The sequence below is a fragment of the Chiroxiphia lanceolata genome, chromosome Z (genome assembly GCF_009829145.1).
Source record: "Chiroxiphia lanceolata isolate bChiLan1 chromosome Z, bChiLan1.pri, whole genome shotgun sequence".
NCBI lineage: Eukaryota > Metazoa > Chordata > Aves > Passeriformes > Pipridae > Chiroxiphia > Chiroxiphia lanceolata.
In genome coordinates this window covers 20679645-20701094 of record NC_045671.1, presented here as the reverse complement: position 1 = coordinate 20701094, position 21450 = coordinate 20679645, and the positions used below count along the sequence as shown (strand labels likewise).

Below are 21450 nucleotides of genomic sequence, written 5' to 3'. Positions count from 1 at the left end.
CTCAGCTGTTAGAACAGCTAGGACAACTCTCTGAGCTGGTGGTCCCCTGACATCCTTAAGTCCATGTGATAAAAGAGATTCCATTTTGTCAGCAGGCACAACATAAGCACAACTGTCACTAAGACAGTGTTGCGATAAAGTCCTGCTTGTTTTCAAAGATTCTTGGGAGGATCACTGGAAGTGTTCGTGTATGCAGACTTACCTCTGCCAACAGAGGCTGGAGGAACCCATACAGAGCTACAGGTGTGACAAGAGGCACCCATCACGGGATTCTGCCAGATAGGCACTCAGAGCAAAGGAACACAGATATGACAAGGTTGCACCACACAGCAAGTTGACAAGAAACTACTGAACTGCAGAAACTAGTGCTTGCAGTGAGGTAGCTTTAGGAAATGAAGTGGCACTTATGCATATGTCCAAAAAAAGATATTGTATTTAAAATAATTCAATCTCCTGCATATAGATTGGCAACTCACTGAAGACTGTCACTGCTGGCAGACAGGCTTTCAAAAGGTAGGGTCACCTGGCAATGATAAGTCTCAAGGGGATAAATTATATGTTCAAATTCTGCTGAGATTATGCTGTAAGACATTATGAGTGATTCCAAAAAGTTTCCTTACTTTGTAAAAATGTTTTTTATTAGAGAGGAGCAAACAACTCTCTATATGTTGTAGAATGGAATTCTGCTTAATACTTGAACCAAACACTAGGAAAAAATCACACAGGCTACTTCATGAGGACTTAAACCCCATAAACAGTAACCAGTATTATTTTCATAGTAAGGCAATGCATATGCCTCCTTGTCTCTTGTGATCTGACTAGTAGTCTACAGAAACTGCAGAGGAGATCCCCAGACAGAAGTCTGAGACTGGCAAACCAAAAAGCCCTTACACATATGAAACCCAAACAGAAAGAATTTTCTAGTATTTTCTTTATCATCTTTAAAATCAACATACTATTATAATCATTCAGTAGATTCCTATTGTATTCACCATCTTGTATATATTGACAGAAAAATGGTAACTGTATCATTCTCTTACAGCTTCCATTAAAAAAAAGCTTCCTTTATTATGTAAATAATTTTACGCTACTATCGGGATTTAAAATTTTTATTTACATGGTGCCCACTAAATAGAAAAAAGAAAACCCAAGCAGTTAAAAAAACCCACAAATAATTGCTTTCCTCACAATACACACTGCAGACTCCTAATCACCTTACTCTGTTTTTTTGCTACAATAACAGAAGTCGCAGGTAAAAAAAATTACCAACTTACTCAAATATTATGAAACTCCACATAAAAATTACCTTCATGACAGCAGTCTTCAGACTCCTAGAAAGCTCACCATATGCATACACACAAATCCTGCATGATTGGCAGGCTTCCTGTGCCTTACTAATGCTCAACTGGAACAGTGGGAAGTCTGTTAGGGCTTGAAAAAAACCTACCTTGTAACAAATGGGAACCTTTCCATTAATTCCGGTGGGCTCTGGTTCAGACTGGTTAAGCATCAGCAGTAACAAACAAGGAATTTACACCCTATCAGCTTCTCTTAATCAAACAAATGAAGCTAAATTCCCCTTTTTCCATACAGTTCAATAGACAAAATGTGTTTTCCACAAAACTTTCATATGACAGATTTCCCCATTTGTATTTACAGCAATCATTTCTGGCAACAACACATATGCTTTAACCAACCCCTCAAATAAAAGTGATTCTGAGATTAAAACAAAAGTGCCAATACACAATTTACCAATTCTCAGACGAGAGACTTCAAGAAAATAAGAAATAAATTACTAGGAGCACACAATACCATGAATGTTACCAAAAACTGAGGCTTATGGATAAGCAGATAAAAATGAATTGCAGAGTAATTTTCCCTGCTGCAAAAGCTGTGTCACTAAGCTCCAAAGTTAAGATCTAGAAAATGTTTACTCAAACATATTTCTTGATTCTCCCTACAGCACTGAAAGAGTGGAATAAAAGCAGACTTCAGGTAAAGGTACCCAAAGACTTAATTCTTTACAAGAGCATGGAGCCAGAAAGGGGAACACAAAGTCAAGAAGTGAACCATAACTCCATTCCAGTAAAAGTCAGGAAGCCACCCAATAACTTTTCTTTGTGGTCAGCACTGCTTCCCACAACCACATCTTCTGAACTTTCCTCCAACAGCATTTTTCCAACTGTCCAATAGTTCCCTCCATAAAGGAGGAAATTCTCAGGCCACACCGAAAACCCTAACCAACTGAGTTACCCTGATTGTTACAGTTCTGAACTGTGATCTCACATCTTTCAGGAGAGATTTCTGTCCAACTCTATCAAAGTCTGTTATTTTACATTTTACATCATATAATACATACAAATATTCTGAATGACAACACAAAAAATAAACCTTTAATTTGGTGATGGGATATCCGGATGGGTTTGGGTAATTCTGATTTCCACCAATACCAAATTTGTAGAACTTCCAATTTATATAGGAACGTAAGGAAATTTAGTAGGTACACCATTTGGAGCAAATTCTTAGCATTTTACTCTCTTTTAAGTCTTAATTCAATTATATATCTGTTTTTCTAACATCCAAGATGTAAGATATTCTGGAGGCACAGAGTGGTTTTCATGTGCAAGCCATCTGGTCTACAGTTTGATTTGCAGACAGTCTACAAATACATTCAACTTGGGGACTCTACATTACACCATAAAAAGCAGAATGGTACATGATAGAAATATCCAGGTTTCCTTTGGTATTTTCCAGTCTGTAAGTCCCTGGATCCGGGCAACAGAGAGAAGGCTGCAGGGAAGTTTAATGTGTGAACATAAGAATGTAGAAATAGTATACACCATTTTTAGTGAAGGTACTTAAGCAACTGGAAAACAGTACCATTCACATTGTTTGCACAGAGAACAAAAGTAGTATGGATTTATGGACTGGGTCAGAAATTACACTAGATTTCCATTCTATTTGAATTTCTTTGCTTTATGCTTTTGGATTAAGTACCAAAATGCTTTACTTGAACATTAGCTTTTTTTTTTCCTCCTAAATTTCAGGAAATAATATATTGAACATGGTTCAAGTTTTTATTATATACCCCTAGACTACAGTGGTTATAGTATTGAGAGCAGTGAAAGTACTATATTTTTCATTTCCACTGATTAATATTAAGTCAAGTCTCTTATAAACACTGAAAATCTGGATTGCCTCCAATGTAGTAGTATAATTTATACAGTCCATAAAATCTTAAACCACTCAGACAAAGCAACTACTCACCTGAGAGATAAGACTAAATTTTCAAAGACAATTTATTGAGAAATAAAAAAGCTAGAGAACAAAAGGTACAGTTGATATTTTTTACAGTTAGGAGATACACTTGGACCTTATATATCTTCTATGTATGAACATAAGGTTTATATGCCTTTATATGCATTTTAAATGCCACATTTGTTTGTTAACAGTACAGAAACACACCGCTGTTCTCCATATATTTATAACTGAAAACGGAGAGAAGGAGGGAGTATTTCTCTCTCCTATAGCTACAAAAGCAGAAAAAAATCTTCAATAGAAGCATATGAGGATTCCCCAGGCAAAACTCTCATTTGACCATAAACACAATTTTTCACTGTGTTTCACATAGATGTATTAGAAATTTGTTGGTGCTGTACTACGAATTTATTTTTAGCATTTTATACAATGGGAACTTTATGATAAGAATTAACTTTCTCTAGAAAGTGTGAAGCAGACTGTCACTTAGTTTTCATCAAGAAATGCACAAGACAAAGCATTTCTTGATGAAAAACTCCAGGAGGAGTTTTAGGAATTTATCCCTATTGCTTTGGCAAAGGGCATATGTTATCTTGGCATGAATTCATATACATCAGGCAAGTGATTCAGCTCTTGCATCCAAGCACACAGTTGACGGGACAGTCAACTGAAGATTAATCAGGTCTGGTTAAAAACGCCAATGGCACCAGGATCAGTTTGATCCTCTGCAAATTATCTTAAGGTCTTTATTCATAACTGCTGAACTTCAGTGAATCTCTGTCAATGAACTGTAAAAATGAAATTAGAGATATCTTTTGCAAAATACAGGAAAATTTTTTCATTTCCTGATTATAATGGATAATGCCATAAATGCCTAGACTATTCTTTCTTGGGCTATATTATTTCAAGCAAATTCATATTGTCTCTGAATTAACTTTTACTTACATGACTGAAATTTTGGGAAGAGATAAAGGATGGGAAGAGATGGAGAAACAGGCAGGGAAAAAATGCTATGGATACTTAACATTCACAGTCACCATTATCCACAACAAAGCCAAATATTAGAGCTTACTGGATGTTTTAGAAAATACAAATATTTTAGAGTCTTCATCAACACTTGCACTATTACATTTGTTCCTGTTTTACATCCATCACAAATTTAATCTTTCTGAGAGAAAACCAACAGAAAAAGACAGAAAAAAAATCTTCTACTAGGGGAAAAGTCAAATATTGAAGCTCCAGTAGGTCATTTAGACTATTTTAAGGAAGGTCTATATAAAAGTATCTTCTCTGGACACAAACTATTTTTGCGTAGACATTGCTTGTTGTACATTAACAAAACTTTAATCATAACGTTATTTAGCGCTTCTTTGGCTTTTGCCTTTTTATGAAGCACCAAAGACAAAAAATCTCATAGAAATCAAAGCTGAAAACTGAATTTAAGCTACTGTTTAATTAAGCAGTATTTTCCCTCTTCACAATAACAAACAAACATCATCGATGTGAGAGTTGAACGAGTTCTTTATGGCTATTTCTAGGCCTACTGCAGTGCTATGGGTTGTTGTTGTAACTGATGGTCTGTACTACAGCAGACATGACAACTTCTCACCAGAAAGAAAAGGTTGCACATTTTTTTGAAAAGGCTTAAAGTCACACAATGCACCTTCTTCCATCTGTACTTTTACCTCTTCACACAGCTAAAGTCAATTAATTTTTGCTTTTCTGCTCAGTCTTCTAAAGCCTTTTCTTCATTCTTACAGTAAATAAAATATATATTCTAGTGTTTCTAAAAGATAGCTCATTAGTCAGTACTAGCCAACAGAGAGTGATGATTTTTCCACTTCAGTTACAGAAATATAACTTTTATACTTGCTTAACATCATTTATAAGGCACATTTTTGAAGCTGCATTCGTGTTTGTAGGTCTGATGCCTTAATGTGAGAGTCCATGAAAATGTGCTAGAAGAAAGGACAAGCTTGTTATAGTCACTTTGAAATGCAGATGGCTCTGTGGGCTTACAAGGCCTTTGCATATAGGTACTTTTAACTGATGTCTGTTTTTTTGAATTGTGATGGGTAGAGCAACTGTTTCACCTCAACAAGGAAACTCTGGAAATGTCAAGGGCTCTTCCAACCTACACTGCGACAACAAATTACTGAAGAAATAAGGGACTTTCTTACTTCACTAAGGAAAGACATTTTGTGACCTTTTGCTGCTTTATGGCAATAATGAGTTTTCTACAAAACTCTGAGTCTTTCTGTTATTTTATTAAAATAAAAACATTTGACATATAGCCATGACCTTAACCTTGGAAGAATGAATAGAATACTGAACTTGAGAAGCAGATGAGCCCTGAGACACTATAACTTCCTACTATCATGTTGACAAGGTGTAGGGCTGTGCTGTACATGAACTCACCCAGCGAAGTTCACCTATCTTAATTCACTTAGTTGAGGTGTTGTGAACATATAGATCTAGTATTATTCCTTGTAATGTCAGTTTTCTCATAGTAATGTTTGATTCCAAAGAAAAGATTTATACTAGAATATCATGTTCAGTCTCTTACCTTTCAAAATACATGCCCTTCTTAATTTCAATAAGAATAAACATTTGAAAACACTTCTTTTCTCAAAGTATTCCCCCTAGTTTTTGCAACAGATTACTTCTTTACAAAAAACCACACCACACAATTGAGCGAAATCCAGAATCACTCAGAGCAGCAAAAAATCCCTCTGCATATCAACTGGGCGAATCCTTTATCCAAGTTGTTACATTCTTACACAATTACAGAATAAAAAAATTAAAGTTATTCTAAATAAGAGCAATCTAAATATTGCAGCCTACAAGGTCAAACATCACAAAATGAGAGACAGCAAAACCAAATGCTTTCACTTTTGGTGGACAAATAAGAAAAAAAAAATCCAAATCTTACTTTTCCAGGAAACAGATTTTAACTGAATGGAACGGAACTTAGGAATTATTGAGGAAACGTCATGTTGAGATGGCCTTATATGTGAAAGACCCAAACCTCCACTGCATTACTGTAAGGCTGCAGTATTGAAAGTAAAGAGAACTGAGCACTGACTCTAACATCCTGTGCACAATTAAAATTTTACACGCTTACAGTTCAGAGATATTTCACTTGAAAAATGTAATCTACCATTTATGTCAAAACCTGCATAAAAATACAAAATGTTAGTGTTGTGATCAAATAGGTATAGAGTATAATGAAGCATAAAAAAAGCAGATTTCTGAATTCCAGTCATGATACTTGCATTAGACACTTAACCAAGTGACCTAACATTTCTAAATTCTAAATGAGATTATCTACATCCTGAAGGAAACACAGAGATTAGTATTTATGAGACTCACCAAACATGCAATCCTTTAGTATTGACTACTGCAGGGATGGATGGTTCACTGAGATGCAGGTGGGCTAAGAGCCAAGGCAATGTAGAACTGCAGGCCAAACTTCCTGACAGCAAGAGCTACGCCCCAGAAACTCATATAACTGACAGTCAAAAGAAAAACACTACTTATCTCTGATGTGAATGGCAGCTGAGCTAGCAGGAACAGCAGCCTCCCATTAAGGAGTGGAGATGAGCTCTGTCCAAAACTGCCAGGTCAGCATGACGTGCACTGCATGAAGTGGTTGAGGGCTTCAGGGTCACATGTTGGCAACTCCTGCCCTATAAACTTACAGGGAGTCATTACAATTTATGATTTTTTCAAAATGGAAAGATGACAGAATTCAGATGGTCAGCAGACATACGTATGATTTTGCAGAAAAATGGTATTTCAGAGAAGCAAAGAACATCTCCTTGTTTTTTTTCATTCTTGACCATTTTCTCATTCCAGCTGTCACTATATAAGCTCAGTCAGAAACCATACTGGTCACTTTTCTGCATGTTTTTGACTCTGAAAGTAGACTTTGGGTCTTAAGCCTGGCATGGGCATGGAGTGTATTTATCCCATTCAACGGTCAACCAGGACACTCATCCTTGCTCTTCTGCTGTTACTGAATAACTCCATTATCATGGATTTTTTTTTTTTTTTTAGTTTTATTAAATAATTCTAAACAAGCTAGATCATCTGCAATAGATCTGGAGAAGAAATAATTTCTATCCTACAAAGACTCAGGAATCATCTTTCACCTGGGCAAAATAAGTAATAAATGGGGCCTAGAGGAGCCTAGAGTGTCTACTCCTTAATCAAGATGAATTATTTTGGTATATGTATGGATATAATATATAGTGCTACAGCCATTATAATGCAATTTTAATGCCCATGAATGACACATCAGTCCCAGAACTGTAAAGGTTTCTCTATTGTAACATATCACATCTTCATTCTGTATATAGCAGACCTAGCCCATTATAAGCTATCATTTATGTTGGCAATTAATAGTGCAATATATGAGGTAATGCCTTCTTTCAAATGCCAAGGAGAGTAATGTAAAATTTGATTAACTTTGCTCAAGGCAAATAAAAGTTTGGAGAAAAATCACAAAATGTTTTTACAAGTTCTCTGTCTTGGAAGTCTGCCTCTGAATAGATGTATCTTGCAAATAAATTGACTACAATTAGTAACCTACAATGTCATTATGCATTTGAAGTTTTAGTTTACGGTTAAGTCTGAAATTTTAAATGAAGGTAAAAGTTTCTTTAGCTTAAACCAGCTCCACCCAACAACATATTTATTTTGAATACATCTTTCTAATTAAAGAAATTCAACTTCTTTTTGAAGAGAAAGTGATGCTACACATGTAGCATCTACAAAATTTTGTGAAATTCACTAAATTCATTAATAAATTTAGCAAATCAGACTAAAACTAATACAGTTTGTACTGACAGATTCTGATTAACAACTCTGAATTAAACGCTGCATTTCCTTTCAGCATGTCATTTAGTTCTTATTCTCAAAATAAAATTAACTTCTGTGGGATATAAAGTTTCAATACTGCTTCAAGACAGGCCATCTAGCAATGATGGTGTGGTCAGAAATAAGTTTGGCTTAGCCGTTAGGGGAATTGAGACTTAAATCCAGTGGGGTTTTAGTTCAGCTGAATCACCAAAACTTGATGAAATGCCATAAGGCTGTTTAAGAGACAGCAGATCTTTCACAATGGGAGAGCTGATGTCACCCACACAGCTGCCAAACCATCAACAACTTGGTTTTTTTTAGTTTTTAAAGACAAAGTCATAAAAATGGGGCAAACCAATTTTATTTCTTTTCCCTTCAAAGCATGTAAATAAGATTTTTGATTTATGCCACTTTCAAGTTGCATTTTATTTGTGCTTTCTTAACCTATACATTACAGAGAAAATTATACTCTCAACATAATTTTAGCTTTCTGTTTTTAATTTCCTTATTTTACTACTGAATTCTTGAAGCTAAAAGAAAATATGTTTCAGACCCAAACCTGAAAGACAATAGATCCTTCATATCCATTTTACGTAATTGTAAACTCTAATAAACTACAAATCTACGCTGAGACCAAGCAATTGAGACATATATTCATCACTTTCGAAAAAAATAAACAGTGTGATAAAGAAACAACCAGAAAGACAAAAGCAATGGTTTTTAGTCCTTTAAAGAGGGAGAGGAGCAATCGCCTCTGAGTAGCGTGGGCCCAGCTGCCTCTGCAGAGCTCACCAGACTGGTTTAGCACGGCAAGGTTCAATCAGAAAATGTGGTTTCCCACTCCTTCCCCCTGGGGCTCTGGCTCTAGAAGCAGCCAGACAGCACCAGAAGGGCTGTCTCTGCCTCTGCCTCTGCCTCCCCTCTTCCAACCACACAGCCCTCCTTGCCCCAGACTTAAGTCGCTGCTGGCATCCATCAGCCCCTTCAATGAGCACAGTCGACCTACACAACAGAGGAAAATCAGGCTAGCAAGTTAGATAGGTCCATGGAGGTATCCAGGGAGTGAATGGATGCATAACAAGCACTAGTAGCATGTGGCTGGGAATGGAGAGGGGAGAAAGTGAAGCACTTCCCCAGCAGAAACCTGTTGGATCACTTCATCATATATCACACAACAGAAATCTCAGAGCTTCATTTCAGAGCCGAAAGAATCAGTCTCACCTGTCCCCCAAAATTCCTCCTAGTCCCATTCTTTGTGCCAAAATATGCTTGGCTATCCAAGCTACATCCGGAGGGGGGAAAAAAAAAAGGGTTATTAAAATCTGAACCAATATCCTGAACTGGCTCACAGCCTGGCTCTGTGCGTAGTTTTGGTGACCGCAAAAGAGGGGAGTGGTGGTAAGACACCATGGGAGGCAGGATATCCTCTGTGGTAGTAGCAGCAAGATACACTAGCTTAAAATCCATGAAACTACTGCCTCTGGCTGAAGCTCCCAAGGTGGTCAGAGCTGATCTGAGCTGACAAATCCTGTGGCCAGTCCCTCCATCTGCCAGGAACCACACACTGACCCCGTGCTTCCAGTCACACAGCTACAAGGCAAGTAGATTCGGCTGACTGACGTGGCAGAAACCTTTCTTCCTCCTTTGCCTGGCTACCAGAACAGTCAAGGCTGATAAGAATCATCTTGTCACCATGTGATTTCCACATCTAACACAAGTGAAGGAGGAAAAGCAAAGGACAGGCTGGCCATCTTGGCAAAAGCTCACCACCAGACTGGCTTCCTAACACCCAAAGACCAGAACCCACTCCTTTATTCATCCTAGTTTTAGAGATCCCACCCTAGTTTTTAATTCCACAACTACAATTGTTGTAGGTCTGCACTGCAAACCAGATTAGTTCATTGAGATAAATGATTGTTTTTAACCACAGCCAATCCACTGGGCTGCCACAGGTCAGAGGGAGACTGAAGGCAAAGTGTTCAGCCAGGGACAGGAAAACTTTTATTAGCACTAAAGATGACAAATGAGGAATCACAGCTGATGTGTATCAGACCACAGGAAAGGTTTATATTTGAATGAAGAAAGTCTGCCCTTGAGAGAGAAGACGATTACTTGAAGGAGTCAGTGAAATAAGACCTGACCGCACTTTTTTGTAAAATGGAACCGGAGGCAATCTAGTTTACAGTGGTTTTCCTCCTATGCTGTTTAGTATTACAAATAGGAAAGAAGTACAGTACTTTAATACAAGACTACTGCAGGGCTACAGTGTTAACAATTGGGCATCCTGCTCCAGCTCCTAAACAAAGGTAAGTGGAGATTAGACACCAGCGCTCAGTCTCAGAACTTGAAAAGTTATATGATCTTATCCCACGAGTGGTAAACAGACTGCCCAAGGTCAGTTCTAACAGACCACAGCAGCAGAGATGTTGTTAGCTCTGTAATCAAGATACCATGTCCTATTAGTTTACCTTAACATTCTGTTGAACACTTGGCTGTAACAGCTGAGTTGACACTAAACTAATTCTTTTACACGAATTATTCCCTCAAGGAATTCTTATTCTAGTATAAAAAAATCTGAATGGAACAAGGCTCAGTTTCCCTGTTTCAGTTTAAAAAAAAATAATTAATTACATGAGATATTCCATCGTTCAGGATACTAAATATTATCAGTTATTCAGAGAGAGATGAAGATAAATGCATTCATTAAATAAAAACATATTATGCTGAAAGAAGGTATACGTTATAAGCAAAACCACTCAAGAGTTCAGGAACACTGAACCTGCACTGAGTACAAATAAAATACTAACTTAATGCCAACTACAACAGTACACTGTCTTCTTGCCTGACTATCCAGAACAACCTGAAAGGTGGGCTTTTTTATATTTAACAGTATCTTGAGATTTACTTGCCTATTTGCTATCCTACAGTACTCCTCAAACTCAAAGATTTGGCTAATCTATACCTTTCAGTTATTATTTCACTTTTTAATTCAAATTTATACAAAAAAGAAAGCATTAGTAGGAATACCTCATCTGACACAAGATGATTTAATGTGATGAGATTTTTTTAAAGTTGACTAGAACGTGAGCAAAGTATGCATAAAGAAGGTAAAAGCCTATACCGGCAGTTAGAGAGAACCCAGAAAAACCTGCATAAGAGTACTCGGATGTCAAAACAGTTAGGACATGGAGTGACAAAGTTTATCACCTTGGTGACAGGGAGATTGTATGGGCAGTTTAAGATGCTTTTAAAAAAAAAAACAAAATGAAACGAAACAAAACAAGCACAAAGAGAGCGATGATATTTGCTGAAAATAAGAAAGTACTAGTATATAGCTTTGCATCTCCCTAATAGAGACACCAGTTTTTATGGAAACTTATTACTCAGTTTCCATAAATGAAAAACAGCACACAGGAATCAGGTGACTTACATACACATACAATTACTCCCAATAATTACTCAGACTGCTAAATAGAAATTTTAATTCTTATTTGACAAAGCATAATTTCACTAAGACACACAAAGCAATTTGCCAAAAGTATAGGCCTTTGCTGAAAAGAGACAAGGAAACCCTATATGGGGCATAAGAACACACTGGTGAAGAATTAAGTTTTTGTTTTTTATAATCTAGTTTTGAATGGTACATAAAAACATTGTAAATTTACAGGCATGCATGTACCTTCCTCTGTTTGTGACACTTAAAAACCACACCTCATCTAGCATAAGAGTTATGGTATTACAGCTTCTCACCACGTGCCCCACTCCCCGCCCACAATGCAATGCACACAAAAACTAAAGTTATGATGCATGTAGCAAACAGAGAAGGATTATCAGATCATGGCATCATGAAAGGAATCTGGTGACATTTCCAAAGAGCTCAGGGTTCTGAAAACCTCTGCTTGTCCCACTTCTGTTTACACCAGGAATTTGTCTACTTAAACACTTCTGCTGAGCTCAATCATAGGCCATTCCCACAGGGAAAAGATGGTCTCTGATGTATGCCCGAGAACACCACGTCAGGACATAACAACACTTAGGAATGCTACTGAGCATACTCACTGAGCATTCTTTGAAGGGAAATTGGAGTAGCTACAACTTAATTCAATCCGTATGTACGAATTATCTGCAGGCAGTGCTGCCCAGTCAGCACTAGATAGGCACAATCTTGCTCCTTCTCAGAAAAGCATCGCAGAACCAGATGTGCATTGCAAAACGCCACCTTACCCCTTTCCATCCAGTTATTGCAGCACAATGTGTATTTGCCTTGCTGGCAACACATCACTGTCTCATTGCTCTACTTTTCCTCTGCCTGGATTCACTTCTTTATTTAATGAAATACAGAAATGCTATAAAAACACTGGAAAGGACCTGTTCCAATGTTCTGTATGAAAAAAATGTCTGCCTCAAAAGTCTGTAGTCCTTAGCAAACTAATAATGTTGAATCATAAAACAGATGGTGCTTACAGAGCTATAGAATTAGCAAACTTCAGCTCCAATTCATGTGATCGTGACATTGAAGATCCAACCCACGTGATTATGGAACAAATGCAATCACAAGGCTTGGAACTTGTCAGCTTCTCACAAACTGAAGTTTTCCATTTGCAAGGTCATATTATATAGCTCTATCAAGATGCTTTAGGGCGAGCAGTTCATTTGGAACACTGAAGAGAGGGTTTGGAAGGGGTTTTTGGCAGTGTGCCTCCCTGTGCACCTCAGGCACATGGCTGCTCCTCAACCTTTCCATGTCCCAAAGTACTTTATTCATTACTCACCAGGGTTTCAGAGCTCTCTGAAGTAGGAAGTGCATGTTGGTCATGATTAAGTACTCACAGCATCTGGGGGACGATGTTTCTCTATTTTAAAGCTATTTGCTTAAAAGCGAAAGACAGCCTACTATATTTTGTTCCACCTAGAAGGAAATACTTCACTTACAGAAAACAAGAAGTGTTCAGAAGATAAACTGTATGTTTAATAAATCCTGAGCAATCAATAGCATACTCACATGGGAAGTCGTCCACAAACATCGGGTCTATGTTGTGCAGCAGTTCCACTCTGGGAGAAGGTCTTCCTTCACTAAGAGAGATTTCAAAAGGAAATATTAATTTCCTACTACAGCTCATTAAGATTCTGGCTTTTTCTCATCCTAATAGAGAGTGAGCTCCCATCTATAAATTAATTACTATCAACTTTAATCTGAACGCTCTTTTCCAGCCTAGTAGAAACAGCTTTTGCCCTTATAAGTTTCCCCTAATTTCATTGGTGATTATGGGGATTATTCATAAGTTTACAGAGCAGAGAAGTGGCCCTACCAAAGCACAGTTTTACAAAAATCAGCTTTAAGAATCAAATTTCACAGCATAAGCTGGTATGGCATTTGCTATGCTCTCTGCATACCTGAACTAGTGCTGAAAGCATTTTGGCTGGGTGCCTCAAAAAACACCACAGGCATCGCTATCCCACAAAAAAACCCACCTTTGATTTGTAATTGATCTCACAAGGATTATTTAGATACTCTGAACCTTCTTGAAAAAAAAAATCATCCTTCTTTTTCTAGCCATTGACTACATAAAGATGGTGTGGAATAAGCCTTTGAACTTACCCACAAATTTTCTTAGTTAAGTGGAAAAAAAAATTTACTCCTTATAAAGGGCAGCATGAGTAGGAAGACATAACTAGAAAGAACCTTGGCAACATCAAGACACAACAGTATTTTATTATTTGATAGTGAACCTAAACACATCCTTTTAGAAACTTCCAAATAATTTAAACTGTTTGTTTTCATTATGGAGCTTCACTTAAGACACAAAAATTCAACCAGGGCCCCTAAGTTGCTTGACACTAAGAATAAAAATGTCAGGTAATATAAACTTAGTTGAGAGCTAAAAAATTACAATTATTTTAATACATAAAATATATAGTTAAACAATATTTACCTGTAATTTAAAATTTTCAGGAACAAATAATTAAAATTAATATTGTTCTATTGCATTTCTAATACCATTTCTGGATGCTACACATCTTGAATAAGTACAAAACTAACATGGAGAACTGGATGAAAGATTAAATGTGTTCGGATAATACACTATTATAATTAATATAGAAGAAGTACAATAATTAAGCTACAGTGTTAGTAATTCAATGTATAGAAACTGCCACAAAAACATTTTTCCCAAAATGTGAGTGAAAGGTTAATTCCACCACCACGCACCCCCCTAATATCTACAGTAGTCACACTCTTAACTAAGGAACACGTGGCCTTATTTAAACAAATTTTACCTGAGATTTAATAAACTCTTAACTGTCTCTATGTGCTCCACTGACAGCTGTTTCCAAGTGTGCCTTTTGCCATCTGTTTATAGGTAACAGTAACATGAACCAGTTAGCACAACTTACACTAGGATGTGAATTTATAGCGTGTCATTGACTCTGCAGTAACTGCCCAGGAAGATATTCTTATTTTGCAGTTTCTGAGCTGGATCTACATTTCTCAGTATATTGTAAAACCACCAGAGTTATGCTAAGTAATTCAGTCTCTTCCACCAGAGACAAATACAGAAGAATGAAGTAACTTCCTCCTATTTACTTCTTATCTTTATACATTCAATATTCATATTGTACCATTCAGTATTTACATAGTGTTATGTGACCAGCAGGTTGAGGGAGGTGATTCTCCTCCTCTACTCTGCTCTGGTGAGACCCTATCTGGAGTGCTGCATCCAGCTCTGGGGTCCTCAGCACAGGAAAGACATGGACCTGTTGGAGAAAGTCCATAGGAGGCCACAAAAGTGATCAGAGGGCTGGAGCATGTCTCCTATGAGGAAAGGCTAAAGCGATCTGGGGTTGTTCAGCCTGGAGAAGAAAAGGCTCCAGAGAGACCTCACTGCAGCCTTTCAGTACATGAGGAGGGCCTACAAGAAAGATGGGGACAGACTTTTTATCAGGACCTGTTGTGACAGGACAAGGGGTAATGGTTTAACACTGAAAAAGGGTTGATTTAGATTGGATATAAGGAAGAAATTTTTTATGATGATGGTAGTGAAACACTGGTACAGGCTGCCCAGAGAGGTAGAAGACGATTTATCCCTGGGGCACATTTAAGGTCAAGTGAACAGGGCTCTGAGCAACCTAATCTAACTGAAGATGTCCCTGTCCATGGCAGGGGCATTGGACTACATGACCTTTAAAGGTCCCTTTCAACCCAACTTGTTCTACAATTCCATATGAGTCTATGATTATACCAACTATATTTACAGTGTTCAAGCAGACTTGTATTACTATCATATGATTAATTTCCTTTATAACTTTTAATGTGGACAGTGCATATTATACACTAAACATGGCTATTAACATTATTGCACAAGTGGTAGAACACAAAAAAATAAAGATTACACCTGCACTGATTTAAGTTTTTCATGCTGCAGTTGTCATTTTTATGGAATCCATTTTTTTTCTGGGATAGAATAATGGCATTAGTAACTTGGAAATGTGATTTATATATAATCATGAGATATACTCCCTGAAGCTTATGGCATTCCTGCATTAAGCTCTGTAGCATTATTAAGTGATACTGAACTTATAACCAGCACATATTATTCATAAAACAACATCCAGAGAAAAGAATCTGGCATTTCTTGTATGTTGAAGAAAGCACCTGTCTGACAGCAAAAGACATCAGGAAGACAGAAACAACATTCTGGGGACAAAAAGTAGGGAATTTACACAATGTAACAGAGGTCCCTTTCCCTATGCCTAAACTCTGTCCTCCTTCCCACTTACAAAACTCCACACACAGATTCTACTACAGATTCACTTTGGCAGATGTCCTGCAAGGACATTTTGCACCAGGAATATAGTCTAGCCAACACAGCTACAATAACAAAGAAACAAAATTCCCTAGGGAAACCTGCCTTTCTGTTTTAGTAACTGCCAGTGTAACCATATCTTACAATGGTCTAATTTTAGAATGTTTATTTTTAGACTTCAATATTTTAATACCTCATCCCTCTCCCTAAAAATAAGGAACTTTTTGTTTTGTCTGGGTATTATTCTACCATGTCTGATGGTATAATAATTAAGACATGTCTTAATTATTTAAGCAGTTAAAAGCTACTGTTTTCCAAAACAGTCCTCTAGGTAAGAGCAGCTTAATGAAAGCATACACTGTAATTTCAGCATTGGTATGATAATCAGCTAGTTTATGCTGAGAACATTGCTTTATCTTCTCATTTGCAAAGTTTTTAACATTTATGAGAAGATCTATTATTCCTTAGTGAATGCGAACAAATATCTACATGCAATCTTTCTCTTTTGTTGTTGTTAAACATGTCCTTGGGAAGGAATGCAAGGTTTTTCAGGGTAAATATGTTTATCTTGCACAGAAACATCCTCAGTGTCACTCCGCAAAATCTCAGCCTTTATAACCTTGTCATATTTCTCTGGGTCATATCTGTAATGCTTTCATAAAATAAATATATTTCAGATATGTTGGAAATAAACATTACTCTCAGCTTTCAATGCTCTTTCTTCAGCATTAATTTATACCAAAACAATGAAAGTTTTTTTCAAACAGGTGTTTAGTACACAAGAATTCAAACTGATCTTTCTTCATTTACTTCACCTAATCAATTCTGATATTTCCAACACTACACAAATGTAAAATTGAAACTTGCCCTGCAAAATATGTAAAACTTGAAAGCCTATGCTCACTAATAAGCTTTTACAAAATAAGTTATTTTTCCAGTATTTTATCCTGAATCTCTCATGTGCTATCATACTGCTTTACACACTCTACCATTTACTTTTCCATTTTTATGTTAATGCAAAAAAAAAATACATTTTTGAGCATGGACATGTACTGAAAATCAAGATATGTATTTAAAAAATTGTCAACCAATGCAAATTTTTACATAAGGAAAACTATTTTGCCTAGTATCTCAACTTCAATAGAGTAGCAAGCATCTGGCGAACAGATGTTTCTTAGAAATGCAAGTGCCTTTTGAGATACTTGCTTGGAAATATGCAGTATAGTTTAGATTCCCGGACTAGTTGCATTTTAGTACTGTTTTTCATATTCTCAATTACTACTTTTGTAAAATATATTATTGATATTATCACCGTATTTTCAGAAATAATTTGTAACATGACATGATTTTAGAGGTGCTAGATATATTGTAGTGTTAACCATGATAATCTAAGGCATTAGAAAAGGAGAATCTACTATGATTTATGTAAAAGGTTTATATATAATACCTGAGACTGGAAAGATCTGGTAGCTATCCAAAAATAGGTTGACACAGTGATACTATCCTAAGTTATTTTCAAAAAGAAGTTAGAGACGTTAGAGAGGAAGTTAAATTTCATTTCAAAGGTAGTTGAAGAAAAATAAAAATCATGAAGCACTGGTCTAAAAATGTGCTTCAACAGGATTTTGCACAAAGTAGTCCAAGATTGGTATAGCTGGAGAAAGACTGGGAAGGTCTGTGTGTGGAGACAACAGTATGAACACATAGCAGGGAAGTGGCCTCGTTACAGCCCATGTTAATGACAATCCAGACTAGCACATTAGCAAGACCGCAATACATCTGAGCAGTTCCACAGGGACATCTGGAGACAAAACAGTGATGGCCCTTGCGGACTCACAGAGGTGGAGCAGAACATAGAAGCAGCATCAAAAGGATTCAAACAGGCACAACCAGACCTGTGCATGGTACCCAGCCTAAGAACAACACAGAAGCAGCTTGAAGGACCTCACAGCTGGCATGCCCAGACCTTTCCACCATAACAACAGATGCTGGATCCAACATCTGTTCACAAGCATCATGGAGGTGGGATGCCAGGTGGATGGCTTGAAATCCTCTGCCCCAGTGCCTGGCTGCTGGGCAGACTTCTCAGACACACACACGTCTCTTGGTAAGACTGTCAGGCTGTGAGAGTGCAGCAAAATCTGCCTTTTTTCAGTTTCTATTTTAAACGAAATCACATTCCTCTTCTATTACGTCTCTCACTGATACAGTGTTGAAGCAGTATTTCCTACACTAATGGGTCAGCAGATTGATTTGGAAAGAGCAGACAAGCTTTTGAGTACAAATCTCTGTCAAAGAGCTTTTAAGTAGCATGCAAAGTTTTAATGAGGTGTTCAAACAGTGAGAACACAAATATTGTGTTTTCTCAGTTTCATGCATTGTCTGAAAGTAACTTAGAGCATAGCTTTCTAAAAAGAATGCAAAAGGAAGTATTTTTGTCCTCAAGAAATGTGCTCCTGAACTTCATCTTTTCATGCTATTTCCTCCTAACCATTAAATTTCTTCTGGTTCTTTAAGTCAAAATTAAGTAGAGCAGGCATGAAATGAACAGTTAGGTACATATGTGATTCTCAGCACTTCTTTTTAGCACAAGAACTTAATATTAATCAATGTCATGTTAATGTGATTCCTAATTTGAACTACCAGTCATTTTAAGTCATGACAGAAAGTTCATTTTGGTCTAGCATTTCAGAATTTGTACTTAGGATTTAATGTTTTTGAGTTTAATTTCTGTGTTTTGTAGACATATTAATATTTCTATATTGTATTAAATTTATAAATATTTATTTACAGTGGTATAGTATTTTATTACAAATTATTACATTATATTATTTTCTATTGTTACATAAATAGCATGTTAAGAACACATCCTTTAAATACTGATCATTAACAGACAGATATCACTGAAATAGATTCAATATTTTTGTGACTTCTGAGAATACCTGCACTGTCTCATATATTGTTTTGAATATCTAAATCAAGGTTCCAAATTTATGATCTTTTTCTTTTGAACACACACATAAGAAACAGTAGGCTCAGGATTAAAGTACCCTCTCCACCCAGGAAAGATTCACAAGAAGCATGTGCATCTATTTATACTAGACTGGACTGAAAAAAAACCCATAGATGTAACATGGTGAGTGGCTATCAATTTCCTTTTTTCAAATGAGTTAGGATCTTAGCAAATTATAATTTCACTCATTATTAGCCACCTAGTCCAAGAAAAGCAATATATTTGAACTTTCCATCAGATGCCACGAAAAGGGCACTGTGCCTTCATTGTTTGCTATCCAATATTCAAGTGACCTTTTGAGTTATGATCATGAAATTTAATACACTCATTTATCCTGATTACATGGGAAAATCATGTGAAAATTGACATTTTGACTGCAAGGTCAGCCAAAGACCAGCCTAACAATTAAAAATTTTGACTTTTTACCTGTCCAGACAGAGGCCCTCTACTGATAGAACTAAAACCATGGGAGGAGGGGTCACCTGTTCCCTACAGCAGTGCCAGTAAATATTGCATTCATTCCCTTTACAAAGACATAAGACTCAAATGCCAGTAGGGTGCTGGCACAGCAGTACCTATCCTTCCCAACAGGTAACTCTCCTGCTGAAGTAACCTGACCTGAGAAGATCGATCCATTGCAAAGAATACCTAGTTGAAACAGAACCTGAAGTAGACAGGAATTCCACTGGTAGCTAGAAGAAAAGCCTACGGTTTAGGTGTACCCTGGATCTTGCTGATGTTAAGTTTTCCCATAGGAACACTGACAAGTAAAACATTTTTCTTTTTCTGGCTGGATGGGAGTCTCTATTCCTTCCTGGCAGTTAATGGTCCCTGGCCTCAATCATACATATCGTTATCTTCTTCCACTTGGAAGACAGCCATACAATACACCTATTTTAGTAGAATAAAAGAACACTGAAATAAAAGAAAGGCTTTGAAAGATGAAGGACTGACTGAACGTAAGTCTTGACTGAAGATACTGCAAAGAGTAACACCAGAGTTTCTTTTGATAGTTTATTCCCAGGGCAAAAAATTGTTACCAGTTCATGTCTATTTAATTTATTCTTTACATTCTATTATTCTCCTTGCTCTGCTGAGCTCAAGGCTTCAGTAATTAGCACATACTCACATGTGCCCAGAGCTCCCACTATCCAGCATTTGTGATACCACTTTTATTAATCTTTTCCAAAGGAAAAATGTATGGGATTTAACTCATTTTTCTTTTAATGCCCAGAAGACTCCATTATGTGAAATAATGGGGTTTGGGATGTCCCAGTTAATCTCACCAGCATGAGAGGTGCACAGAGTCAGACAGAGCCCAGTAAAAGTAGTTTGGTCACAGTATCTACCCAGCTGGAGCTGTACTGGCTCTTTTCTCCAGTCACCTAAGCATATCTGCACCGTGCTTCTGAGCATTCCAGCTTGCTAGAATCAGTTACAGCATCATGACCCCTCAGGAACCAGGTCCATTCTACTTTTGTACTCGATGTCACACACTTTTTGAGCCACTGGACAGCATGATACAGGCCTATGCAAATGGTTACACTTTGAGCAGTACCAGGCCCTGTACTAAGCTAAAAAACCATCAAAGTGGAATCTGTGTTCAGTGAGTTAAATGTCCGCATAGATTTTTTTACATGTCCAATTCCTGATGCATGCTACAGAGACACCCAACTGGGCTCTGTAGAGAGCAGGTCTTGGTCCATAAAATTAACTTATATTACGTGCTGCGCAAAATTAGTTAACATACTTTGGGATCACAGAGTGTTCTTGATAAAGTATACCATGCTTATGCACTGTTGTGTTTATACTGAAAAATTCAAAATATCAAGTTAAAGCTGTAGGGAGGCTTTGTATCTGTGACCAGGATTAATTTGCAACCTGGATAATTCCCTCGCGGACAGCACAATTAACTGCACTTATACCTTCCCTTTATTTACGGAAAGGAACACATAATATTTCCCTCCTAGTTCCAGTTCTGTTTTCTGGGCTGATTAAACTCTTATACCAGAATGCTGACTTGGTGATTTGACATGCAAGTTACCTGATAGCTTTCCAAACATCAAAGCCATCCAAGGGCTTAGTGCCATTGGTATGTCCTCCAGCAAGGTGCACCAGTGTTGGCAGCCAGTCAGAGATATGGATGAGTTCATGACTTTCTACACCTTTTTGTTTCAGCAAAGGACTTGCAACAAAGCCTACTCCTCTTACTCCTCCTTCCCAGAGGGTCCATTTTCTCCCTCTCAGTGGCCAGTTATTCCCACCTGCCAAAGTCTGTCCTCCATTATCTGAAAAACAGGTAAATAAAAGGAATTCCCGGTAAGAAAGAAAAAGAACAATCCTCCCCACAACACTTACTCATCTACTGAACAAATATTTTCACTATACAGCCCTGTCATGAGAGTACTTGGATAGTGCTGTTAATGTCACACATTCAGAGCAAGTAACAAACATGTTAGTTAACACTTACAAATTACTACAATGAAAAGCTATTGCTAGGCAGAAATAATACCA

General features: G+C 37.1%; 1 protein-coding gene across 1 annotated transcript in view; it reads right to left on the bottom strand.

Moving 5' to 3' along the window:
- ARSB (arylsulfatase B) overlaps positions 1-21450 on the bottom strand; it is a 64964-nt gene that overhangs the window by 12332 nt on the left and 31182 nt on the right. Inside the window, exons 5-6 of the mRNA XM_032675173.1 lie at positions 20981-21224; positions 13124-13194 (exon numbers count right to left, since the gene is read on the bottom strand). Coding sequence (XP_032531064.1) covers positions 13124-13194; positions 20981-21224 — 315 coding nt within the window. The remainder of the gene's footprint in view (positions 1-13123; positions 13195-20980; positions 21225-21450) is intronic.